The sequence below is a fragment of the Peromyscus maniculatus genome, chromosome 12 (assembly GCF_049852395.1).
Source record: "Peromyscus maniculatus bairdii isolate BWxNUB_F1_BW_parent chromosome 12, HU_Pman_BW_mat_3.1, whole genome shotgun sequence".
In the NCBI taxonomy this organism is placed as follows: Eukaryota; Metazoa; Chordata; class Mammalia; order Rodentia; family Cricetidae; genus Peromyscus; species Peromyscus maniculatus.
In genome coordinates, this window is record NC_134863.1 from 79,916,615 (window position 1) to 79,940,029 (window position 23,415).

The 23,415-nt window shown below is 45.7% G+C and overlaps 1 protein-coding gene and 1 long non-coding RNA gene across 3 annotated transcripts; both read right to left on the minus strand.

The window, feature by feature from the left end:
- Nucleotides 1–1,433: 1,433 nt before the first annotated feature.
- Nucleotides 1,434–15,164, minus strand: LOC143268159 (protein Mis18-alpha-like). 2 transcript variants are annotated; one of them, XM_076549170.1, is made up of 5 exons: nt 14,742–15,156; nt 12,837–12,903; nt 7,626–7,748; nt 2,971–3,067; nt 1,434–2,245 (listed from the first exon to the last, which is right to left on the minus strand). In XM_076549170.1, the coding sequence occupies exons 1-5, from the start codon at nt 15,145–15,147 to the stop codon at nt 2,165–2,167; spliced, it is 774 nt and encodes a 257-aa protein (XP_076405285.1). In that variant the 5' UTR covers nt 15,148–15,156; the 3' UTR covers nt 1,434–2,164. The 2 variants fall into 2 exon arrangements, with proteins under 2 accessions (XP_076405285.1, XP_076405286.1); XM_076549171.1 differs by lacking the exon at nt 7,626–7,748 and having other exon boundaries at nt 14,742–15,164.
- Nucleotides 15,165–17,197: 2,033 nt separating this feature from the next.
- LOC143268161 (uncharacterized) lies at nt 17,198–21,669 on the minus strand. Its single transcript, XR_013043857.1, has 2 exons — nt 21,219–21,669; nt 17,198–17,314 (listed from the first exon to the last, which is right to left on the minus strand). It is a non-coding gene; the product is annotated as an uncharacterized LOC143268161 (long non-coding RNA).
- Nucleotides 21,670–23,415: the final 1,746 nt, after the last annotated feature.

Consider the following 23,415-nt stretch of genomic DNA (forward strand, 5'->3'; position numbering starts at 1 on the left):
CACACATACATACACACACATATCTCACATACACACATACCTCACATACACACATACACACCTCACACACATACATACATACACACACACCTCACATACACATACCTCACATACACATACCTCACATATACACACACACCTCACACACATACATACATACACACACACCTCACACACATACATACACACACACATATCTCATACACACATACCTCACATACACACACACACACCTCACACACATACACACACACATACCTCACATACACACCTCACACACATACATACATACACACATCTCACATACATACATACCTCACATACACACACACCTCACACACACACATTCACACACACACCTCACACACATACATACACACACACACACACACACACACACACCTGTAATCCCAGAGCGGAGAGGCAGAGGCGAAGGGTTTCTGGGACTCACTGCCAGCTAGTCTTGACAAGTTATCAAACTCCAGGTTTAGAGACTCCGTCTCAAAAAATGAGGTAGAGAGAGATAGAAGACCCCTGACACCAGCCTCCAGCCTCCACACATACATGAACACATACACAGAGGGAAAAGGAGCCACTACAAAGACTGAGCACCACTCGTGTGGTGAGGTGAAGTGTGAATTGCTGTCCACCCACTGTTTGTTCAGCAGTGGCGGCAAGTGCTTCTGCCGCCTGTTTACACACCGACACTGACCGATTTCTCACTCGGAGAATAAAAAGGATGTCTGTGACGGCAACTATGTAAGATTCCCGGGCATTTGTTTTCAAGTATTTTGCTTTTTCTCTGGAAGAAATGAAGAATGCGGCTATAATCCTTTGGTTGTAAGACACTTTCATTTTTTACTTAACAAATGAGATGTTAAGAATGGTCTTTTGAGTGTTGAAGTATTTTCTTCTAAATGTTAAGTTAAACAGGATGGAGCAAGACTGAAATAGACTCCGGTGCTAGGAAACCAGCTCGGAAGGAAGAGGGGAACCGTTTTTTTAGTACTTGATTTCTCTGGTGGAATGCCCACAACCCCTCTCTGCCCGACTTCAAGCTGCCAGTGGTTTACCCAGCAGCTCAGGTATCTCTAAACATCTCAAACGCCACCTCCTGCGCACCGCAGGCGCCTCCACGGCCCACCTTCTGTTTGAGGCATGCATTCAACGGTCAAGTACAACCACTCAACGGAGTTCCGAAGGCCTTCCGGTCACTGGGGGCACACGCTCAGTTACACTGTGACTCTGACTTTCTCAGGACGCTTCAGAAACTGAGCTAATGAGCCCTACAGGGTGCTGTGAGGAGCCTCATCTGTACCTAGAAAGGGGTCTGGGCCGAGCAGATCACAGAGTATGTGGATCTCAGGGCCCCAAAATGATTTTTATCACTTAAATATCAATTTAGTTTGTAAACAAACAAATGAACCTTCAAGCATTTTAAAAGTCTTTATTCTCTTCCTTATTATAAAAATAATACATGCTCATTAGAAAAGTTTTACATTATAGAAAATCGAAATCTAATATATTACACTAAAATCTTACCCCAGAAGTTACACACTCTTACTTACTTTAAGCATGAAGATCCCACAGCAGGATGGGATGTCACTGCACACAGCTGTCATTTTTAAGCATGATCTAGTGAACAGCAGGATGGGATCTCAATGCACACAGCTGTCATTTTTAAGCATGATCTAGTGAACAGCAAGATGGGATCTCACTGCATACAGATGGCATTTTAAGCATGAAGATCCCACAGCAGGATGAGATAGATGGTAGTTTATTCTTGCACAAATTTCCAAGTAACTCTAGCAAGTGGACTGACCAGTTTTTCCAGAGACTTAAGCACTAACCTTCAAAGACAAAGCAGATGAGAACAACAAGATTTTCTTACTGCTCACTCTTTAATATCCAAAGTGTTAAGTGACAAAGTTTTTAAAAAATAGAAAAATGCACACATACAATGAATTTAACAAAAAAAAAAAGACAGAAAAAAATCACCTTGTTTTTTAATAAAATAAAAACTCACAAAATCTCGTTCCAACATGTATGTATCATAAACTGGCTTTAAGAGTCACATAGTGAGAACAGGTACTTCTCCCCTAAAGTACCCAGAAGGAGTCTGACCACCATTAGGAACAGGGTGGGGCAGGTTGGGAAGGGCAGCTCAGACGCAGCAGCCAGCGGAGGACAGTTTTGACTCAATCTCCAACAGCTTCGTCAGCAAGGCCTTCAGGACGTCTTCCATCTAGCGGGTTGGAAAGGCGTGGAGAAACACAAGTGTGAGTGCAGTTACTGCTCACAGTTGAAGGGTTAAAATGAGTCAGCCTCTGGGAATGTTACGCATGGCATAGATGAAGATATTCGGCCTAAGGAAACTCTTTAGCTGGGTGAGTCTCCCGTGAATGAGACATACTCATTCATAATGTCACTAGCTTCAGTCACAACCTGGCCCACAGTCTACAGCTACACATGAATTCGCCATCCCATCAGTCTCAAGAAACAAGAGTGCACAGCAATGAGCCGAACACCAGGCAAGCCAATCCGCTTAAGGCCACAGGATGGCTCAGCAGGCAAAGGCACCTGCTGCTGACCACCCTGGCTCAACCCTGAGACCTGACTGGGGATCCGACACCCTCTTCCAGCCTCCAGAGACATCCAGCACACATGATGCACATGCATACATGCAGACAAAGCATTCAGACATGCAGACACATAAAAATATTTTTAAACAATTTAAATCTTGCTTTGCTCCAGGCTACATTTCTGGTTTAGAATGAGCACTGTTTTGAGCTCAGCATGGAATGTGTTCACTGTTCCTGACACAGCTCAGCTCCCTAATGGATGGTGAGCACTTTCTCACTGCTAAAGTGCTAAAAGCAAAACAGATGACATCACAGGGCCATGTGGAGGGGTCATCTGGTCACCGCCGGAAACTGTTCAAACAAGGGCATAAATGTAGAGCAAAATTACCTGCTTTATAGACTTCTCCATTTCAACTCTGCTTTCCAGATTGAGAAGCTCCTTGTCTTCCGACACGATTTGCTTTTTGGAGGACCCTAAAGTGTAACTGAGATGTGGTACAACAGAGTTTCAGTCTGGAGAGGAACAAGCATCAGCTCTGCAGCTCTGAAACTGCCAGCTCCAAGGCCGAATATTCCTCTACCCCCGAGTGACTGAAGACAGCCTCTCCCTGTTGGTGGAGACCTTCTGAGGAAGCCGTACCACACAATCTCATCCCTCCCTAACGGCTTTGTCCAGCTCGTCCTGTGCATCCAGCTTCCGTTATAAATATTTCACTGTCGGAATAAGCCTCCTCCACCCACCCCACCCACCCCACCCCCGGCAGTCACCACAGCTCAAGGCCAGGGGCAAGCAGAGCAACCCTGAGAAACCAAAGCTTGCTCTACGTGACTTTCCAGAAACATGGACGCTTTCAAGTTTGGCTTCTAAAAAGTAGTCAGTTGTGGAACCAACTCTTGATTATCAACCTCAGGGTTAGAGAGATAGATGTAGGTAGTTAAGAGTACTTGCTGCTCCTGTAGGAGCTGAGTTCAGTTCCCAGGACCCCTATGGCAGCTCACAACCCTCCCTGACTCCAGTTCTAGAGGATCCGATGACCTCTTCTGGCCTCCAGGGAACCAGGCTTGCATGTGGCAAAACACCCATAAACACACAATAAAAATAACTAAGTCTGAAAAAATAAGATTTAGACAGCCTCAACATTGTCCTCCAGCTTGTGTTCTCCACAGCTCTCTAGGGTTGTGGAGTGTTATTATTTAAAAAAGTATTGAAAATGTATTTTTAAAAAAGCAGCAGCAGCAGCAGCCTGGGCCATGAAAAAAGGAAGTCTGGTGCCAGCTCCCACATAACTCAACGCGAGGAAGGACACACAATTCCTTCCCTTCTTTAAGTCTGTTATCCATGTAGCAATTTCACATCATCTGTCAAATAACAAGCCTTCTGGAGCTGCTGAGACGGCACAGCAGGTAAGAGCACTGGCTGTTCTCCCAGAGGATCTGGGTTCAATCCCCAGCTCCCACATGGCGGCTCATGGCTGTCTGCAGCCTTAGTTTCAGGGGACCTGACACCCTCACAAGGACATATATGCAGGCAAAACAGCAATGCTCATAAAATAAAATAAACAATAATAAAATCATTTTATATAAAAGAAAAGAAAAAAAAGAAGAGAACTAGAAGAAACCATCCTGTAAAAAAGAAGAGATGAGCTGAAGAGACTGATGGCATTGAAGTACTTTTCTGAACTGTGACCCCATGCCACACTGGGCAAACACCTCTGCAGTGAACCCAGGCTCCTCAGCATGACAGCCCTGCCCCTAAAAGGTACCACGACCCTAAATTTAACTTTTAAGGAGAAAAGTAACTTCAATATTGTGACCTTTAGGACAAAATATTCCACCCCTTTTCTTTTATATAGATAGGTTCACTATGAAACATTATGGCGATCCTAGCACTTGGAAGAATGAGGCAGGAGGATCACTGAGTTCAAAGCTAGCCAGGGATACCACCACCCCCAATCTTAAAAATTCTGAGAAGAATAAAGGGAGCTGGGGATTCCTCTCTCTGTTTTCTGACTGAGATGTAATGTGACTGTCTTTCCCACTGACTGACTGGTCCCTCTAAGTCTGAGTCCAAATAAACCATTCCTTCTTAAAAAGAAAGTCAACTGGGTGTGGTGGTGCACACCTTTACTTCCAGCACTCGGGAGGCAGAGCCAGGCGGATCTCTGTGAGTTCAAGGCCAGCCTGGTCTACAGAGTGAGATCCAGGACAGGCTCCAAAGCTACACTGAGAAACCCTGTCTTGAAAAACAAAACAATAATAATGATAACATGGAAGATAGAAATTCTAATCCAGTAAGGTTGGAACAACCCTCTTTTTTGTTTGTTTTTGTTTTGTTTTAGGTTTTTTGAGACAGAGTCTGGTTATGTAGCCCTGACTTGCCACCACCGCATGGCTTTATCATTATTATTTTTAAGGAGAGGGCTTGCTGGGTAGCCAAGGTGCTGTCAACTCCCGACCACCCTCCCCACCTCAGCCTCTGGAGTGCTGAGGTTACGGGGCATCATCACACTTGGCTGAAAGGCCCTCTCTTTGATACGCATGCACACCCTCAGTTCATTGTCACTGACCCTGGTGAGCATCTCACGGACTGAGGGAGCACGTGTCTGGGACCCGGCCTTCTACTCAGACATTAAATCATGACCCACCATAGACTATGTGCTCTGTAACATGGAACACTGCTTGCTTAGTGGTTCTTCCATGGGAGTTGGCTTATGGATTATAAAATTTTGATTTAAACTTGTCTAGTTTCAAAAGATGCCAAATACAAAGTAATCAATTAATAAATGGATAAAAATTACTTAAAAAAATTGGGTGGGGGGGAGGGTGTTTCGAGACAGGGTTTCTCTGTGTAGTTTTGGTGCCTGTCCTGGATCTCTCTCTGTAGACCAGGCTGGCCTCAAACTCAGAGAGATCCACCTGCCTCTGCCTCCAGAGTGCTGGGATTAAAGGTGTGCGCCACCACTGCCCGGCCTGTTTTAAAATTTTTTAGGAGAAAAATCTAAGAAATTAAACAAGCATGATAAAAGTACCTCAAGTAAGGAAAGTATAGTCATTTTCTTTTCTTCTTAAATTGTTCTTTCCTGATACACAAGATCTTAGGGTCACATCTTTACTAGGATAAATTAAGAGGCACTGATATCAACTGATTTAATTTTGTATTTCCTATTTTAAAAGGACAGTCAACTGAAGGCCACTGAGACATCTGACATTGTTCTGAGGTTTCCCATATCTAGCACTGGGTTTTTTATTTGGCAACCCAGGGCTTCTAGGATGAGCATAATCCCAGTATAGGGTAACCCCAATGGAACTCAGATATAGACACATATATAATAAGATAGCTTTCCATATGGCTTTTCAAGTGATCAAAGCTGTGGCTGGCTGACGGCTTCTAGAGGAGGGAGCCAGTTTTCTCTAAGGGTGAAGCCCTGGTAGGTGGACCATGATCCGTGGACAGCCACACACACGGAGTATAGAAGCCACACAAACTGGACTTGATAGGTTATGAAAGAAGCCTGAAGTTTTGGAGGTAAGAAGTGGGAAGACAGAGCTGGGAAAAAGATAGAGTGAGGAGGGTGAATATGATCAATACAATGCATGAAATTCTCAAAGCATCACTAAACATTTTTTAATTAAAAAACTATCTGAAATTAGGGGCCTGTAGCACCTAATTCACATTATTTCCTAATGCTTTTTAGAAATCTTGCAGAATACAAATATTTCCTTGCATTTTTGAAAAATACAGAAAACAGGCAAAACAAAACAAAAAACCAGACAATTCTTTATTATAGTGAATAACTAAATTCATATTTCTAGTCTTCTAGAATACCAAAGGGACTCCTTTCTTAACCAATTTTGAAATGCCAATTCTTCATGGCCTTCTTCTTGGGAGTCCAAGGGCATTCTGAGTCTTACGGATCCTAAGGCTAGCTCTCTATGTTGCTCTCTCTATGATCCTCCTGCCTCCACCTGCCAAGTGCAGAGATGATGGTGTGCACCACCGTGCTGGGCTCTGAACCAAGGGTTTGTACACACTGCGCTCTACCCACTGAGCTACAAACACCCTGATCATCCAAGGCAGAAGTTCTCAACCTGTGGGTCCCAACCCCTTTGGGGAGCTGAATGACCCTTTCATGGGTGTTACATATCAGATATCCTGCATATCAGATATTTACAGTATGATTCATAACAGTAGAAAAATTACAGTTATGAAGTAACATCGAAGCAATTTTATGGTTGGGGCCACAACATGAGGAACTGTACTGAAGAGTCACAGCATTAGGAAGACTGAGAACCACTGCCTGAGAGGTTAATAATGGGGATAGGAAGGTGTGGACAGTACATACTGGTCTACACAATTGCTTAAAAACATCTTGCTAGGCATACTCACACTCATGACCCCAGCATCTGGGAAGCAGAAGTAGGGCATTATGACTTCGAAGTCAGCTAAGAGTATGTACTAAAACTGGTGGTGGTGCACACCTGTAATCCCAGCACTCGGGAGGCAGAGGCAAGCAGATCGCCGTCAGTTCAGGGTCAGCCTGGGCTACAGAGTTCCAGGACAGCCAAGGCTACACAGAGAAACCTTGTCTCAGGAAAAACAAAAACAAAATAAAATAAAAATAAATAAACAAAAAACTCAATCGATATTTGTTTCAAAAAAAGTCTCACATTTTCTCTATAATTGAGTGTCTGACTTTCCCAATACTAAATAAATTAGACACAAAGTGTGTATGGGGTGGAGTGACTGGCTGGCTTTCCTGTCAGGACTTCACTCTAAAATGTATTTGAAACCAACAGTGTTGATTTAGTACAGCTGTTCTCACACCAACTCCTGCAAACCTAACAGTGAGAAAAATCAGTCACGAGGTCGCCACTTAGCCATCAAGCCTACCTTTCCATCAACCTACCTTTCCATCAACCTCACCTTTCCATCAACCTCACCTTTCCATCAAGTCCACCTTTCCATCAAGTCCACCTTTCCATCAACCTACTTTTCCATCATGCCTACTTTTCCATCATGCCTTACCTTTCCATCATGCCTACCTTTCAATGGCTTCGATGCTGAGGCAGAACAAGTCCCTCTTGTAGTCCAGGTTCTTGGGAGTGCATCTGTACACATAGCCAAGGTGCAGGGAGCAGCCTGTACAATACAGCGTCTCAAGAATGCTGCAATAAAGCCATGACACTACTCAGGGAGAATGCATGAATGCGTGTGACAAAACCCACAAGCTGAGGGCTGCCAAGAGGTCTCAGCAGGTAAAGGTGCTTGCTGCCAAGCCTGACCATCTGACTCGATCCCAGGACCCATACGGTGAAAGAAGAGTTGTCGGGGGCTGGAGAGATGGCTCAGAGGTTAAGAGCACTGCTTGTTCTTCCAGAGGTCCTGAGTTCAATTCCCAGCAACCACATAGTGGCTCACAACCATCTGTAATGGGATCTGGTGCCCTCTTCTGGCCTGCAGGGATAGGTGCAGGCAGAACACTGTATACATAATAAATAAATAAATCTTTAAAAAAAAAAAAAAAGGAGAGTTGTCCCTGACCTACACACACACACACACACACACACACACACACACACACACACGAGCTGACTGCAGAAGTGCAATCGGCTCTAGGCCACACTACTTTGGACAACAATGACAAGGAACATAAACAAAATGCCAAGGCAGGGTTTTCCAGAATATATAGTCCTTGATCTGGTATTAAGACAAACTTTAAAATCTGGGAAAGCAACAAAAAGAGTCTGCACATCCATAACACTCTTGTTAGGAAGTAGGCAATTTCCCTGTAACGGAATTAGTAAGTATTTCAAGCTTTCCGGCCACCAGGGGTCTGGTGTGAACAGAGCAGTCAGACATACAGAACTGAGTAATCTGCTCCCCAAACAGACACACAACACAAGCCTAGCCCAGGCCAGGGGTGGTGCACACACCTTTAATCCCAGCACTCAGGAGGCAGAGGCAGGTGGATCTCTGTGAGTTCAAGGCCAGCCTAGGCTACAGAGTGAGTTCCAGGAAAGGCTCCAAAACTACACAGAGAAACCCTGTCTTGAAAAACAAAGAAAAAAAAAAAAGCTTGAGCCATAGACCATTTAGTTCGTAATTAATATAAGCCTCTGAGTGATTATTTTATAAGCAGCTGTGGGACCATGGATAGGAGAGATTTGTCTGGACCTAAGGGCCGGACTAGACCTGAGAAACTTCCCACTACATCACTGTCCACCCAGACATTCAGAGATGCTTTTTAATTATGGCAGCAATATGTGGAACAAAGATTACCACCTGGTAAGATTTCATTAGTGATATAATTGGCTAGGTAACCTGCTACTTATTCTATATTAAGTCTCTATGGCGTTTAAAAAAAGATTTTTTGGTAAGAGATTAAAAAAAATATTGGGGTGGGGAGATGGGTCAGTGGTTAAGAGCACGTTAACTACTCTTACAAAAGACCTGAGTTAGGTTCCCAGAACCTACATAACAGCCCGTACTACCTACAACTCCAATTTCAAGGGTATCTCCCTAGTTAGGGCTTCTACTGCTGTACCCATGACCAAAGCAACTTGGGGAGGAAAGGGTATATACGGTTTATGCCTCCATATCCATAGTCCATCACTGAAGGAAGTCAGGGTAGGAACTCAAACAGGATAGGAACCTGGAGGAAGAAGCTGATGTAGACAGAGGTCATCGAGACAGGGTTTCTCTGTGTAGCCTTAACTGTCCTGGAACTGACTATGTAGACCAGGCTGGCCTCGATCTCACAGAGATCCGCCTGCCTCTGCCTCCCAAGTACCGGGATTAAAGGTGTGCGCCACCACCAAGGGGAGGCATTTTCTTAACTGAGGGTCCCTCCTCTCAGATGACTTTAGCTTGTGTCAAGCTAACATAAAGAGCCAGTACAGGATCCAATACCCTTCTGTGGCCTCTGCTAATACTGCACCCACATTCACAAATCCACACACATATACATATACATACATGTGGTGGTATTGTGTTCTCCAAAATATTGTGTACCTTAATAAATTTATCTGGGGTCAGAGAACAGACAGCCACTAGATACAAAGGCTAGAAAATGGTGGCACTCACACCTTTAATCCTAGCATTCCAGAGACAGAAATCCCTCTGGATCTCTGTGAGTTCAAGGCCACATTGGAAATAGCCAAGCATGGTGACACACGCCTTTAATCCCAGAAAGCCAGCCTTTAATCCCAGGGAGTGGTGGTAGAAAACAGAAAGATATATAAGGCGTGAGGACCAGAAACTAGAAGCATTTGGCTGGTTAAGATTTTGGCTGGTTAAGCATTCAGGCTTTTGAGCAGTAGTTCAGCTGAGACCCATTCCGGATGAGGACTGAGAGGCCTCCAGTCTGAGGAGACAAGACCAGCTGAGGATCCGGCGAGGTGAGATAGCTGTGGCTTGTTCTGTCTCTCTGATCTACCAGCATGGACCCCAATAACTCGCCTCCGGTTTGATTTTATTAATAAGAACTTTGAAGATTCATGCTACACATACACTTTAGAAATAGTAAAATAAATTTTTTAAAGAACTATAAAAACAGCTTAGGGGCAGGCACAATGGTTAAGGGCACTTGTTGCTCCTCCAGAGAATCAGGTTTAGTTCCCAGCACTCACATGGCAGCTCATAATCATCCATAACTCCAGTTCCAGGGGATCTGATGCCCTCTTCTGACTTTTGTGGGCACCAGGCACACTTGTGGTGCACATAGATACATGTGGGCAAAACATGTACACTCATAAAATAATAAATCCTTAAAAAAAAAAACAAGCAAATAAAAACATCTTAGTAGATCCCAAGTAGAAAACCCCACCTACACTACCAACAGTGAACAGGCAGATCTACATGATATAGATATATGACATATATATGTATATATATATATATGTATATATTTATATATGTATATGTCTGTATATGTAGCTATCTATATCAACTTCATAATAATTAGGAGGCTACAACACATTGTCAATATTGTAATCAAGAAAAAAGATTTAGAAAAACCTGAGATTTTAACTCCTAGGATATACTGATAATAAATGGATAATCTGAATTTTCAAAATTAGTCACAATACCTGCAAGAGCTCACATGAGCCCTCTCACATCTCGGTACCATTTGAATGTGATCTGTCTTCCCAAGCTCGTGAAGAAACTCCAGTGAGACAGTACACGAACCTCAGACCCACCTGGGGTCTCTTGAAGGTGACTAAGACTGGACAAGTCATCATGGTAGAGTCCCAGTGGCTTTATAAGAGGGAGAGACCAGAAGAGACACACACCCACACAAGGTTCCATCTTGCCACAGTATACTCTGCACCACCTGGGACTGTCATCAAGAAGGCTACCACTGAACGTGGCCCTTAGACAATGTACCCCCAGAACTGTAGTGATAGCATGGTCAGCTACTTCATCACAATCCAACTGATCCAGAACTAGAATAATCTTGGGGAACAGCAGGAGTGTGTGGCTACCATCAGACTATCATTGAAAAAGACTGAGAAGCACTACCAGAAACCACAAATGACTTTAATCAAGGAACCTGCTCAATCCTAAGATCCTCAACGAGGGACGGATCAGAAAAACAGGGGAGCCGTACTTCTGGAGCCCACCCCTGGGCTCCTGCTGACCACTTGAATGGCTCAGCTGGACACTCAGTAGAAAGGACACCCTAAAGCAATCGAGTTATTTCACAAGGCCTGGTGAGACCCAGGACAGCTGAAGGCAATACAGATGACAGGTTCAGGAGACACAAGTAGACGAGCCCCTTCAGCCCACTGAGTGAGAAGGACGGTTCCCTTCTCAACTCTCAACCAGTTCTGATTGCTAAAGAACAGTCAGCTCCACGTCACACTGCTGTCAACAAGGCTGTACACTGTTCAGCACCCGAGAGCAGACCACAGGCTTAGCAAGACAAGCAACAACTGCGTGATCTACTGTTTGCTCCACTGCAGCGGAGCTCCAGCTACCTGCAAGCTGATTTCAGGAAAACACTAAGCACAGACAGTGGACCTGGGACACGCCACGACATAATGGGGGAGGTTACATCAGAAGACTGAGCTGGAAGCAGGGAGGAAAGAACACTGCAGAGCAGTAAGGCCAACACCAACACCCTGGATGGACCGCAGTCAGTGCCGCAGCCTAGTGAGGGGCGAACTCCCCGGCTTGTTTTCCTCGGCCACAACATGAGACGAGATCTAAAGTTGAGATTTCCAGGAGACAGCTAGAGAGATGACTCAACAGTTCAGAGCACTGGCCGCTCTTGCAGAGAGCCAGGTTCAGTCCCAGCACCCACATAGCAGCTCACACCTGTCTACTATTCCTAATTCCAGGGGATCCAGCGCCCTCTTTTGACCTCTGTGGGCATCAGGCACACGCATGATGAACACACATACATACGTGCAAAGACTCATACACACAAAATAATAAATAAATCTAAAAAGCAAAGGTGATATTTCTAAATTGTAACCATCCACCTGCCAGCAACATAACCTGACACGCGTACACATTATCTTTACCAATATCCATGTAATTTCCCTTGAGTTTCTGTACCGCTGCACTCGACTTTATTTGAACAGGATATTCCAGCATTATTAAAGCTCTAATGTCGGTACCACCTTTGCTTCTCTGGCACTACCTAACGTTAATCTCCACACCTCAGCAAGACACGGTTCCTATTTGGGGTAGCAACTACAAAAGGCGGGGCTTCCGTTCATGTGCCGAGGACAGCACTTGCAGCCACTAGATGACAGCTATGACAAGGTGGCTGTCCTTCAGCCCCAGCAGTGGCCACACGGAACAAAACTAGGACTGCTGTGCTGTGGTCAGGACTGCTTGTTTAAGGCCACAAACGGCCTGTCTGTGTACCCAGTCGGCTGTGGACACGGATTCTGGATTAGTACTTCCTGTCTGTGCCGGGACATGGAAGAGGCGGTGGCACTGGGACAGGGCGCCTCAGACTTGGAGATTTTAAGACAGATATGTTCTACATTTACCTCCCCTCTTCTTCTGCACCAAACCCAAAGCCCTCAAGTCTGTGTCAGCGACCCCTTCAGAAACTTAGAAACTTCCACTTTCCTATCGAAAGGGGCTCTCACCACCGAATAATGGGTTTTTACTTCTTTTATATGTGTTCAGTGACCATTGAAAGTTACATCTCAAGCAGTCTCACAGAATGGTGGGAGACTTTTCCTTAAAATTAAACATTTTCTATGACGCAATATTCACATCAACACCTTACTTACCAGCCTTCTTCGCCTTTACACGTGGACAGTTTCTGTTCTTTATCCACAGACACATTGGAGGAAACACCTGGGAGAGAGCAGCAGCACTTCATTAAAAAAAAACAACTTTTAACTCAACTTTTTTTATTTTAGAATTCAGAGGGATAGGGAAAAAGAGGAGCCCAAAGACGGAGCCCATATACATGGTTCAAAACTAAAGGTGCAGGGGCCTTCTGGAAAAAGAAGGTGGAGTAGGAATTACTTCATATCCTTCTCTGACAACTAACAGTATTAATAAAGCCAACAACATTACCCAGGAACATCAACGACAGAGCTTGGATTGTGAGAATCGCAAGCTACAAAGAACAACTACCAGGCAGAGAGAAATCAAGGTCAAGACCAAGGAAGATGGTCATCCCTGCACCTCCAGATCCAACACAGAGCTCCTCTAAAAGTAACGGAGCAGGTCCCCAGACAGACATCTTGGGCTTGGACACGTCACAGTTGGACCAGAGAAGCAACAGAAAACACTCCCAGAGGAAAATGGAGAAGCAATCTCTCCAGTTCACCCTCTTCCAGAGTCGCCTTGGTAAACCCCATGCCCACATATTCAGTGGCTCTGATTAGAAGCCGGGATGTAATTCCATGAGTGTCTTTTGGTGTTTACAGCTCTGGGTATCATGCCAAGTAAGCTCTGCCTCACAAACCTTCCCTGGGCCCTGAAAGCTCAGACCACCTCTTGCCTGGACGGCTGCTACAGTGGTTAGCCTTCCCTCCCTGCTTGTTCCACGAGAGTCCACCGTCACGCCTCTGCGCGATGTGCACTCGAGGACAGATTCTCCAAGTCCCCCCATTTCCTGGTTCCTTTCTAAAGCTTGTCTACACTTAGGCAACACAAGCCTGGGTCCCTTCCTGGGGGCAGGGGGTGGGGGAGCAGGACCCAGGTTAGTATCTACGTATAAAGATAACAAAGAGAAATTTTCCAGCACCCAAACTTGACATTCCCGTGGGGATTGGAAAGACACTGGTGATAATTACACAAGCAATGGGGAAGTCACACATTTTTTAAATTTTTATTAATTTATTTTTGAGTGTTTTGCCTGCATGTGCTGCAAGTGCATGCGTGGTGGCGTCAGATCCCCTGGAATTGGAGTTACCAACGGTTGTAAACCAGCCCGTCGGTGCCGAGAACTGAACCCAGGTCCTTTGCAAGTGCTCTTGACCCTCGAGTCCTCTCTCCAGCCCCTATTTTTTGTATATGTTAAAAAATAAAAAACTACTGGGGTTGAAAGATGAGTTTATAAATATATTAAGAAAGTTCCCAGGCGGCGGTGGCACGCGCCTTTAATCCCAGCACTCGGGAGGCAGAGCCAGGTGGATCTCTGTGAGTTCAAGGCCAGCCTGGTCTACAGAGCCAGATCCAAGCACCAAAACTACACAGAAAAACGCTGTCTCGAAAAACAAAAAACAGACAAGTCCCATCCCAATTTTAGGCTGTCCAAATTAATGGTGGCAATGCTGGATGGATCACCCAGCAAAAAAAACCGCCTACTCACTCACTGGCCTTATAGCATTCATGCACTCACTCAATCGTCCCCGTTATCGCATGTTGTTAGCCCTCACTTTGGCACAAGCTGTTGGACATGCCCCCAAGTCCCCTCAAAGCAGCTGGATGGTCTTCACACTTGGAACTGAAAGGGCCATCGGCCAACAGAGCCCACCAGATCTGAAAAACCTGGGCACGCCCCTGAAGGAAGTACCTAGCTGAGACGCTCGGTCACTTGTTTCTGAACAACTGTTCACAACGACGCTCAACCATGCTCAACCCTCCTGGGGATGGCCGAGCCCGCTGACGGGAAGGCCCCTCCTCCCCTCTGCTCCCCGTGGAACCCAGGAACCCCTCATGCCCCCCGGGCCCGAACTGACAGCGCAAGAGGATGCAGTTGCTGTCCTCCTGGCTGGTCACCCAGGTGAGCGAGTCGCCCAGCGGCCGGCGACAGCGCGAGCACAGGAACACGAGCGGGTTCTCCCGGGCCGCCGCCGCCTTCTCCTCGCCCGGCTCGGGATCCGCCGCCGCCGCCGCCTTCTCCACGCACGGCTCGGGCTCCGCCTCCGCCGCCTCCGCGCTCCACATGCTCGCCCACTTCTGCAGCAGCCGGTGGCGGCGCGAATCTTCCGAGAGCCGCTTCTCCAGCAGCGAGGGGTGGCCCCGCGTGCCCCGGCGGCTACAGACACAAGAAGCAGAGGAGCAACCTAGGGAGCAAGAAGCCGCCATGAACGACAAATCTGCCGCGCGCCCCAGAGCCCCACGGGAAAAAGCACAGCTGGGCATGCGCGAGGACCGAGGGGCGGGGCACCGCCCGGGGGGCGGGGCCTAAGGGCCCGACGGCACCTAGTGCGCGTGCTCGTCGGCCGGCTGCGCCCGCTGCGCCCGCTGCGCCCGCTGCGCCCGCCTGCGCCCGCCTGCGCCCGCTGCGCCCGCTGCGCCCGCTGCGCCCGCTGCGCCCGCTGCGCCCGCGTCCTCACGCCTCCCTCGGCTAGGAAGCTGAGCTGGAGGTGTTGGCGGGGTGCCTGCCTGCACCCTCCGCCACCTCTGAGGAAGTTGAGGGTCTCGAATGAGCGACCGCTCACCTCCCCACCGTTAGCACGAGTGGACACGCCGGTGCTGGGTTAGCAGAGCAGGGCGGTGGTGGCGCACTCCTTTAAGATCTCTGTGAGGCAGATCTCTGTGAGTTCGAGGCCAGCCTGGTCCACAGAGCGAGATCTAGGACAGGCACCAAAACTACACAGAGAAACCCTGTCTCGAAAGAAGAAAAAAAAAAAAAAAAAAAAAAAAAAAAAAAAAAAAACCTCAGGCCTAGTTATAGATGTAACCAACCGTCTTATTAAATAAGAAACACAGAAATAATGCAAAAGAGAAAGCCGAGAGGTCAGAGCTCAGAGCTGAAATCTCACCCTTCCGCCTGCAGTGTCCCAGCTTCCCGAATGAGCCCTCTATTTCCTGTCTGTTCCTCTATTTAAAGAGACAGAACAAGCCACAGCTATCTCACCTCACCAGTTCCTCAGCTGGTCCTGTTTTCTCAGACTGGAAGCTTCTGTGTCCTCATCCCAATAGCTCTCAGCTGAACTGTGTTGCTCCAAAGCCTGAAAGCTTAACCAGCCAAATGCTTCTAGTTTCTGGTCCTCACGCCCTATATATCTTTTTGCTTTCTACCACCACTCCCTGGGATTAAAGGCTGGCTTTCTGGGATTAAAGGCGTGTGCCACCACCGCCACACTCTTGCTATGGCTCTAATAGCTCTGACCCCCGGGCAACTTTATTTATTAACATACAATCAAAATCACATTTCAGTATAATTAGATTACCACCACACCTAGTGGAGGCTGGGGCCATGGTGTTGCTGTGGCCCTTCAAGGACCAAGCATTGGCATCATATGTGTGAAGATACCATGCCTGAGTTAATTAGCTTCCAAGTAAAAGAAAGTGCTTCAGATAGTTCAGGGTTTTCCCGCCCAGCAAATTGTCTTTTTCCCCTACTGCTTTTGTAGAGTGCGCCTGGCCTACCCTGTCTCTGTTATGTGAGTAACACAACCCACATGAGTTGTGGAAGTTGAGTAGTATCTTTGGATTTCAATGGGCAATTGTTCGCCTCAGATGTTGGGATCCTATGATCAGTACTTAAAATGCTCTAGTAGGATATCCCAGTTCAGTGAGCCTTCATTCTCAGCAAGTACATCTTGTTGCAAGAAAATACAGCTCTCACCTCAAAGTGACTTAAGACAGGGTTTATTATGGAGCCAAACATGAGTGGCCATGGCCCAAGAACACAGATCCCGTGTTCCAATGTGACATCAGTTACGTGAGGTTTTAATTGTGTGTGAGGGGACACAGTAAAGAAACCATCAAAATGGCCCATTTGACGATTAAAGAGGTAGGTTTTCATTGTAGATAAGAAAAAGGAACTATCAAGGCATCTGGAAGAATTCGGAGCAGAGAGAGAAAGCAGCAAGTCTTTTAGATAGCAAGATGGCCCGGGCTATCTACAAGAAGGAGGAATAGCAGGAGAGAACAGTAGAGATGGGGAGATTGGGGGGTGGGGGTGGGAACGGGACCTTGCCATTATATAGGGAAGGAATAGGTATCTGGGAGAAGGGAAGCCTGTGAGCTAGAACAGGCCTAGGAATTTGGGGTAGAGGAGGAGGTGAGAAGGGCCAGGATGCTAGAGTTGGCGGTTTGAGTGTATGACAGGTACTCGTGAACAGGCTCTGTAGGAACCTGGAGGCCAGCATGGGCCTTGATATGCAACCATGGGCATATGTCAATGGAGAGCTGTATGCCCCTTCTGCCAGAGAGGCAGGGGAATGACTCCTTTTAGAACCTGTTTCATACGTTCCTGAGGAATGCTGACTTTTATTTAACTGCCAGAAATCCTTCTGCGGTCCGGTTCGGCTTAAGGTGGGCCAAAACTGTCATTTCTGGATACATGCATTTCCTGAGACTTAAGGGAACAGAACAAAGAATGCCATAAGCCAACAAACTTTTCAAATACACTGTGAGTTGTATCAGGAAGGCGGGTTGCAGCAAAGCAATGGGAACCCTCTGCTGTGGACCTCCAATGCCATCTGGCCATATTCTTAGCATTTGGGTTTAGAAGCTAGGGATCTGATTGTATAGATGTAGCAGGAATTGTTAGAAGATCTTGTTAATAAAAACAAACCCAGGGCCTGGTATTGGAGTGAATGCTGGAAGATCAGAGAAGCAGAACAAGCCACAGCTTCCTCACCTAGGCAATTCCTCAGCTGATCTTATTTCCTCAGACTGGATGCCTCTGAGTCCTCATCCAGAATGGATCTCAGCTGAACTGTGCTCAAAAGCCTAAAAGCTTAACCAGCTCTAGTTCCTGGTTTTTCACACTTTATATACCTTTCTGCTTTCTGCCATCAGTTCCTGGGATTAAAGGCTCATTTCCTGAGATTAAAGGTGTGAGTCACCATGCCTAGCGTTTCCAGTGTGGTCTTGAACTCACAGAGATCCAGATGGATCTCTGCCACTGGAATGCTAGGATTAAAGGCGTGTGTGCCACCATTTTCTGGCCTCTATATCTAGTGGCTGTTCTGTTCTCTGACCCCAGATAAGTTTATTAGGGTGCACAATATTTTGGGGAACACAATACCACCACAATACATCAAAGTTTATCTCATACAGGGGAGGGCAGTAAATGACCATAGAAGGGGACCAAAGATAATCCAAAATGATTGGGCTCTGAACTTAACAGCATTCCAACCTCTGCAGTCACTGATGTTTTGACCCCTCAATTAGCCTTTGTGGTCTCTGCCTCTTTCCAGGAATTTTCCTTCAGAGTTCCAATACCCCTGGTGGAGGCAGGAAATAGCAGTCATTGCAAACACTCTCGAACTCCTGCTTTGCTGAACTTGGCAGGGTGGGAGAGGAAGGGAAAGAGAGCTTGGAAATAGAAGAAAGTTCAAGAAGAAATGAATGGATGAGGCCTTGGCCACTTTGCTGGAAGGCTTGTGGATTGATTTTTTTTTTTTCAAGACAGGGTTTCTCTGTGTAGCTTTGCGCCTTTCCTGGGACTCACTTGGTAGTCCAGGCTGGCCTCGAACTCACAGAGATCCGCCTGGCTCTGCCTCCCGAGTGCTGGGATTAAAGGCGTGGGCCACCACCGCCCGGCGTGATTTTTATTTACATTTATTTAAGGGGGACCTGCAGATGTTGGAGGGCAGAGGACAACTTGGAGTCAGTTCTTTACTTCATGGAGTTTAAACTCAGGCTTGCTGCCAAGCACCTTTAACCTCTGAGTCATCCCTCCACCCTGAACTAGAGATTCTCAAAAGTGCACTGGCAGCCAAGGAAAATGAGAAATTAATAACTGCTGATTACAATCACAGACTGATTTTAATTGCATGTACTTCCTAACATTTGCACACCAGAATGACAATAAGATGTGATTGCAGGTCCCCAGAGGCGGGTGGCTGAAGTCTCTATTAGGCAGGTTTGATTGTGGTTGCATTCAAAGACTATTTAGATGTGTGTGTGTGTGTGTGTGTGTGTGTGTGTGTGTGTGTGTGTGTGTGTGTGTCTGGGATCTAAATGGTACCAAAGGCTGCCCTCCCTAACCAGCTGCCACCAGGAGAACGACACACTATGCCCTCAGCCCCCAAGGACCTTCTTTTACCTTCTTAGGAGACCTTCTTAAGAGATAACAACCCACTATAGGTTAAGCCGGGAGCAGGGAGGTGGTGATATTTATATCTGTGTTCCAGACAGAACTCAGGAATGTGTTTCACCTTCTTAAAAGTCCTCAGAGGCGGAACGTTCTTTAAATAGTGTTTCTTCACTCTTCTATTTGGTGAGTAGAATCACAACTTCCCAGCCTTCAACCAATCCTTGGTTCTTGTGAACGTTAAAAACAAGTAGGTAGAGCATGTGGTTTTCAGCAAAACCATGATACAGTGGAGCTGAGAACCCCACATGTCTTAATTGATGCATCTCATTCTAAGGATGAAAAGGCTGAGGTCTATGGGGTTCGTGAGTAACTGTTCAGATGACCGGCAGAGATTTATGAGAGCCTGGACTGTTAAATATTGAGCACACCCCTCCCCTTCCCCCCCCACAAGCACCTAGAGAAGAACAGCATCACCATCCATATCTTGGTTACAATTTTAACTGGAAAGAAACAATATGCAAACGGTCAAGGTTATGGAGGCATCTGTTAATATAAGGATTTAATTGTTATCTCAGAGCGTCGACCTTTGTGGGAATATTAGTTTTCTCTAATGCCAAAAGGTGAGAGGAAATGTTTAATTTGTTATTCCCCCTGATTCTTTTTAAAAATCTAGATTATTGTCAAACCATTAAGTTCACCATAATAGTTAGTAATCCATTAGACAGAAGTAAAAATTTCAAGCTAGTCTAATTAAATTATGCTCAATTGGAAATGAAGGAGAGCAAGAGGTGGAAAGGTAAATATATATGTAATTCCTCAGTTTAAAATACCTGCACAAAGATGTGAAAGCCTCCCCTACACTCCACCTGACCTGTTTTCACCGCATCCACTGCCATGAGCAATAAGGTGTCTATCTCTTTTATCTGCACCAGTCTCTGGCACATCCTCGGCTTCCCCTCTCCTGCCCAACTTGACCTCTTCGGAAGGGGAGTGGGAAGTCATTTTGTTGGACACCCTTGATTTAGCTTTTCCTAATGTCTTAGTCAGAGTTACTGGGGTCATGTATTTAACAAGAGCACCCCAGAGGTCATGTGCCCCTCATGCACACGGTAAGGGACAAACACAGTCATCACTGCTTTCAGTGGTTTGAAATGTAGCACCTGGAGGTTTCTTGTGATTGTTTTTCTCTGTGTAAACAGTATTGTTTTATATTGTCATTCAAATTAGTAATTAACAATTTGGAGACTCTTGTTAAATTAGGCAAATGTTGTTTCCCCTCAAACTTTCACCTACTAATTTGACATCCATCTTTACATGCCTGCCAGAGTCTTGCCCTCTGATAGTTGTGCTCTGTTTCTTCCCATCCTATAATTGTGTTAGGATGAACTAGCCTTTGGATAACTTGTTTATTTAGTCAATCATTTATCAGTATGGGCTCACCTGTAGCTACCTTTTCTATGGTATGCTGTGGGCAGAGTTTTATGGGGACCAGTCAGCTCTGTCCCACCAGCTGGCTCCCCAAATAACCACACAGAGACTTATTATTAATTGTAAATGCTTGGCCGATAGCTTGGGCTTGTTACTAACTAGCACTTATGTCTTAAATGAACCAATATGTCTTATCTACATTCCACCATGTGGTAGGACAGTTTCAGTATGGCATATTCATCTTGCTTCTCTTCATGTTTCTTAGCAACCATAACTCTGCCTTTCTTCTTCCTTACACTCTCTTTTTGTCCATAAGCCCTGCCTAAACTTTTCCTGCCTAGCTATTGGCCAGTCAGCTCTTTATTAACCAATGAGAGTAATATGTATTTACAGTGTACAAAAAGATTGTTCCACAGCAATATGCCCTCTAATACTACCACTACAGATTTTTATACTTTTCATTTTTATACATTTTCACATTCTTAAACTTTTATGTTACATATTCATTTTAATTATTTTAATAATGGTTGATTTAAGGGCCTTGTCTGCTAATTCCAGTATCTGGGTCATCTCAGAATTGGCTTCATTTGCCTTCATTTTCTCTAGATAGAATGCCTTGCTTTTTCTGAGTCTTTTTGGAGGTAGAGTGATCTTTGAGGCAGAGTGATCTTTCCATTGTATGTGATGGCTAGCTTTAAATTTTAGCTCTCCACAACGTAGAGTCACCTCGGAGTTCCTTAGATCAGGCTGTGGGCATGTCTGTGGAGCACTGTTTTGGTTGCCTTACCTGATGTGGGGATAGAAGACCCACTCTGAATGTAGGCAACAGCACTTCAGGGGCAGGGCCCTGGACCACCTAAGAGTGAAGAAAGCCAGCTAAGTAAAACCAAGCAGGTATCATGCTTGCGTTTGCTGTTCTCTGCCCTCAGGTGTGATATCACAAGGCTGCTTTGTGACCCTGCTGCTACTGCCTTGACTCCCGCTCAAGGACAGAGGGAAACCTGGAGTTATAAACTGGAGAAGGCCTTCCTCCCCCAAGTTCTTTAGTCAGGGTGGTTGTCACAGCAACACAAAGCAAACTAGGCCACTGCCGTAGTAGGTAACACATGGAGACTAGAGTCTGCTGCATCCTCTGAACTGTGGGGTTTTGTCCATTGTGACCTATTTCATTTTGATTCTTTTCCTCACTCAAGGATTTGACCAAGGTTATTTGTGTTTTTTAACTGTGGAATGAGGGACTACACCTAGAGCCTGGAGTATTGATAGGCAAGTTCTGTCTCTACCACTGAGCTAACACACACCTAGAACAATATAAACATGTTGGGGGGCGTTCTGTGGGATGTCTTTCTGTACACTGTGAATATGTGTTACTCTGATTGGTTGATAAATAAAGCTATTTGGCCAATGGCGAGGCAGGATAAGGTTAGGCAGGACATTCAAACTGAAGACGAGACAAAGGTAGTGTCAGAGGAAACACAAGCCCAAGGAGCAACAAGACGCCAGCAGACCGTTAACGCCACAGCCACGTGGCAACAAATAGATGAATAGGAATGGGTTAACTTAAGACGAAAGAGCTAGCTAGCAGAAGCTGGAGCCATAGGCCATACAGTCTGTATTTAATATAATTAATGTAATAAGTCTCTGAATAATTATTTTATAAATGGCTGTGGGACCATGCTGGGAGAGATTTGTCTGCACCTCGGGGCCAGGTGGGATCAGAGAAACTTCTGTCTACAGGGTGGTAACTATGGCCTTTTACCCTCTAAGATTTCCTCTACCCCATGCCATTTAAGTACTGTCCTATGCCACGCTCTGCCCCCTGACTCCCAAAACCAATTAAATTTTGTTTTCCGCTTGAATTCACACTGGCTTATGTTGTGATGGGGATGCACCCAGGAAAGACATCTATAAATACAGACCTCACCCCTGCTGTTCCCTTATCTTGGTGTTGTTATCTATCTTGTTGCTGTGGCTTTCCGTCCCTTTCTGGTGCCTCTGAATAGTTGTCTTATTATATCTTCTCCATATTTTGCAGTTATTACCTAGAGGTCTATTAGCAGGATATGTGCTATTCCACAATTATAACAACAACAAAAAATAGACTGCCTGATTGGGGTTTTAGTTTAATACTTTTATATGTAAACAATTTAGAATGGTTACTGCATTTTTGCAGCTTCTTAAAATTTTTTATGAGCCAGGCGGTGGTGGTGCACACCTTTAATCCCAGCACTCGGGAGGCAGAGGCAGGTGGATCTCTGTGAGTTCAAGGCCAGCCTGGTCTGCAGAGTGAGTTCCAGGACAGGCACCAAAACTACACCGAGAAACCCTGTCTCGAAAAACAAAAACAAAAACAAAAACAAAAAGAAACAAAAACCAAAAGCAAAACAAAACAAAAAAATTATGAAACATATTTAATCTGATTGATATTATCAATAAATTCTGACAATAAGTAAATCATGATCTTTGTCTTAAATATTTTGCAGCGCACCCAGAGATGTTAAGACAAACATAGGAATGAATTAAAAATTCAGCAGAAACTTACTAGAATAGGTCAAAGTAAAGGAACTGAAACATGTAGATGTAAAGGAACTGGAATATGGGTATCTCATCAATTACCTCATGCTGTGTAAGAAAGCACCCCAAGATTAATGACTTGAAATAGCCATCTGGGCTCGGGAGATCGCCCCACTGGTAAACTGCTGCTTGCCTGGCAAACATAAGGACCTGAGTTCAGTCCCCAGAGCCCATGTCAGAAAGTAACCAGGTGTGATGGATGGTGCATACTTGCAATCTCAGCACTGGGGGAGGCAGATGCAGGCACCCCTGGGTTTCACTGGCCAGACAGCCTGGCCTACCTGGTGAGCTCCGGGTCAGGGGGAAACAAGGTGGATGGCTCTTGAGGAATGATTCTTCATTGTCCTCTGGCCAGCACACACACACACACACACACACACACACACACACACACACACACACACGGGGAA

Coding starts and splice junctions, on each gene's coding strand:
- LOC143268159 (XM_076549170.1), bottom strand. CDS start 15,147: ATGCCCAGCTGTGCTTTTTCCCGTGGGGCTCTGGGGCGCGCGGCAGAT. Junction 7,749..12,836: donor TGTAAAGGCGAAGAAGGCTG/GTAAGTAAGGTG, acceptor GCTTTATTGCAG/CATTCTTGAGACGCTGTATT. Junction 2,246..2,970: donor TGGAGAAGTCTATAAAGCAG/GTAATTTTGCTC, acceptor CCAACCCGCTAG/ATGGAAGACGTCCTGAAGGC.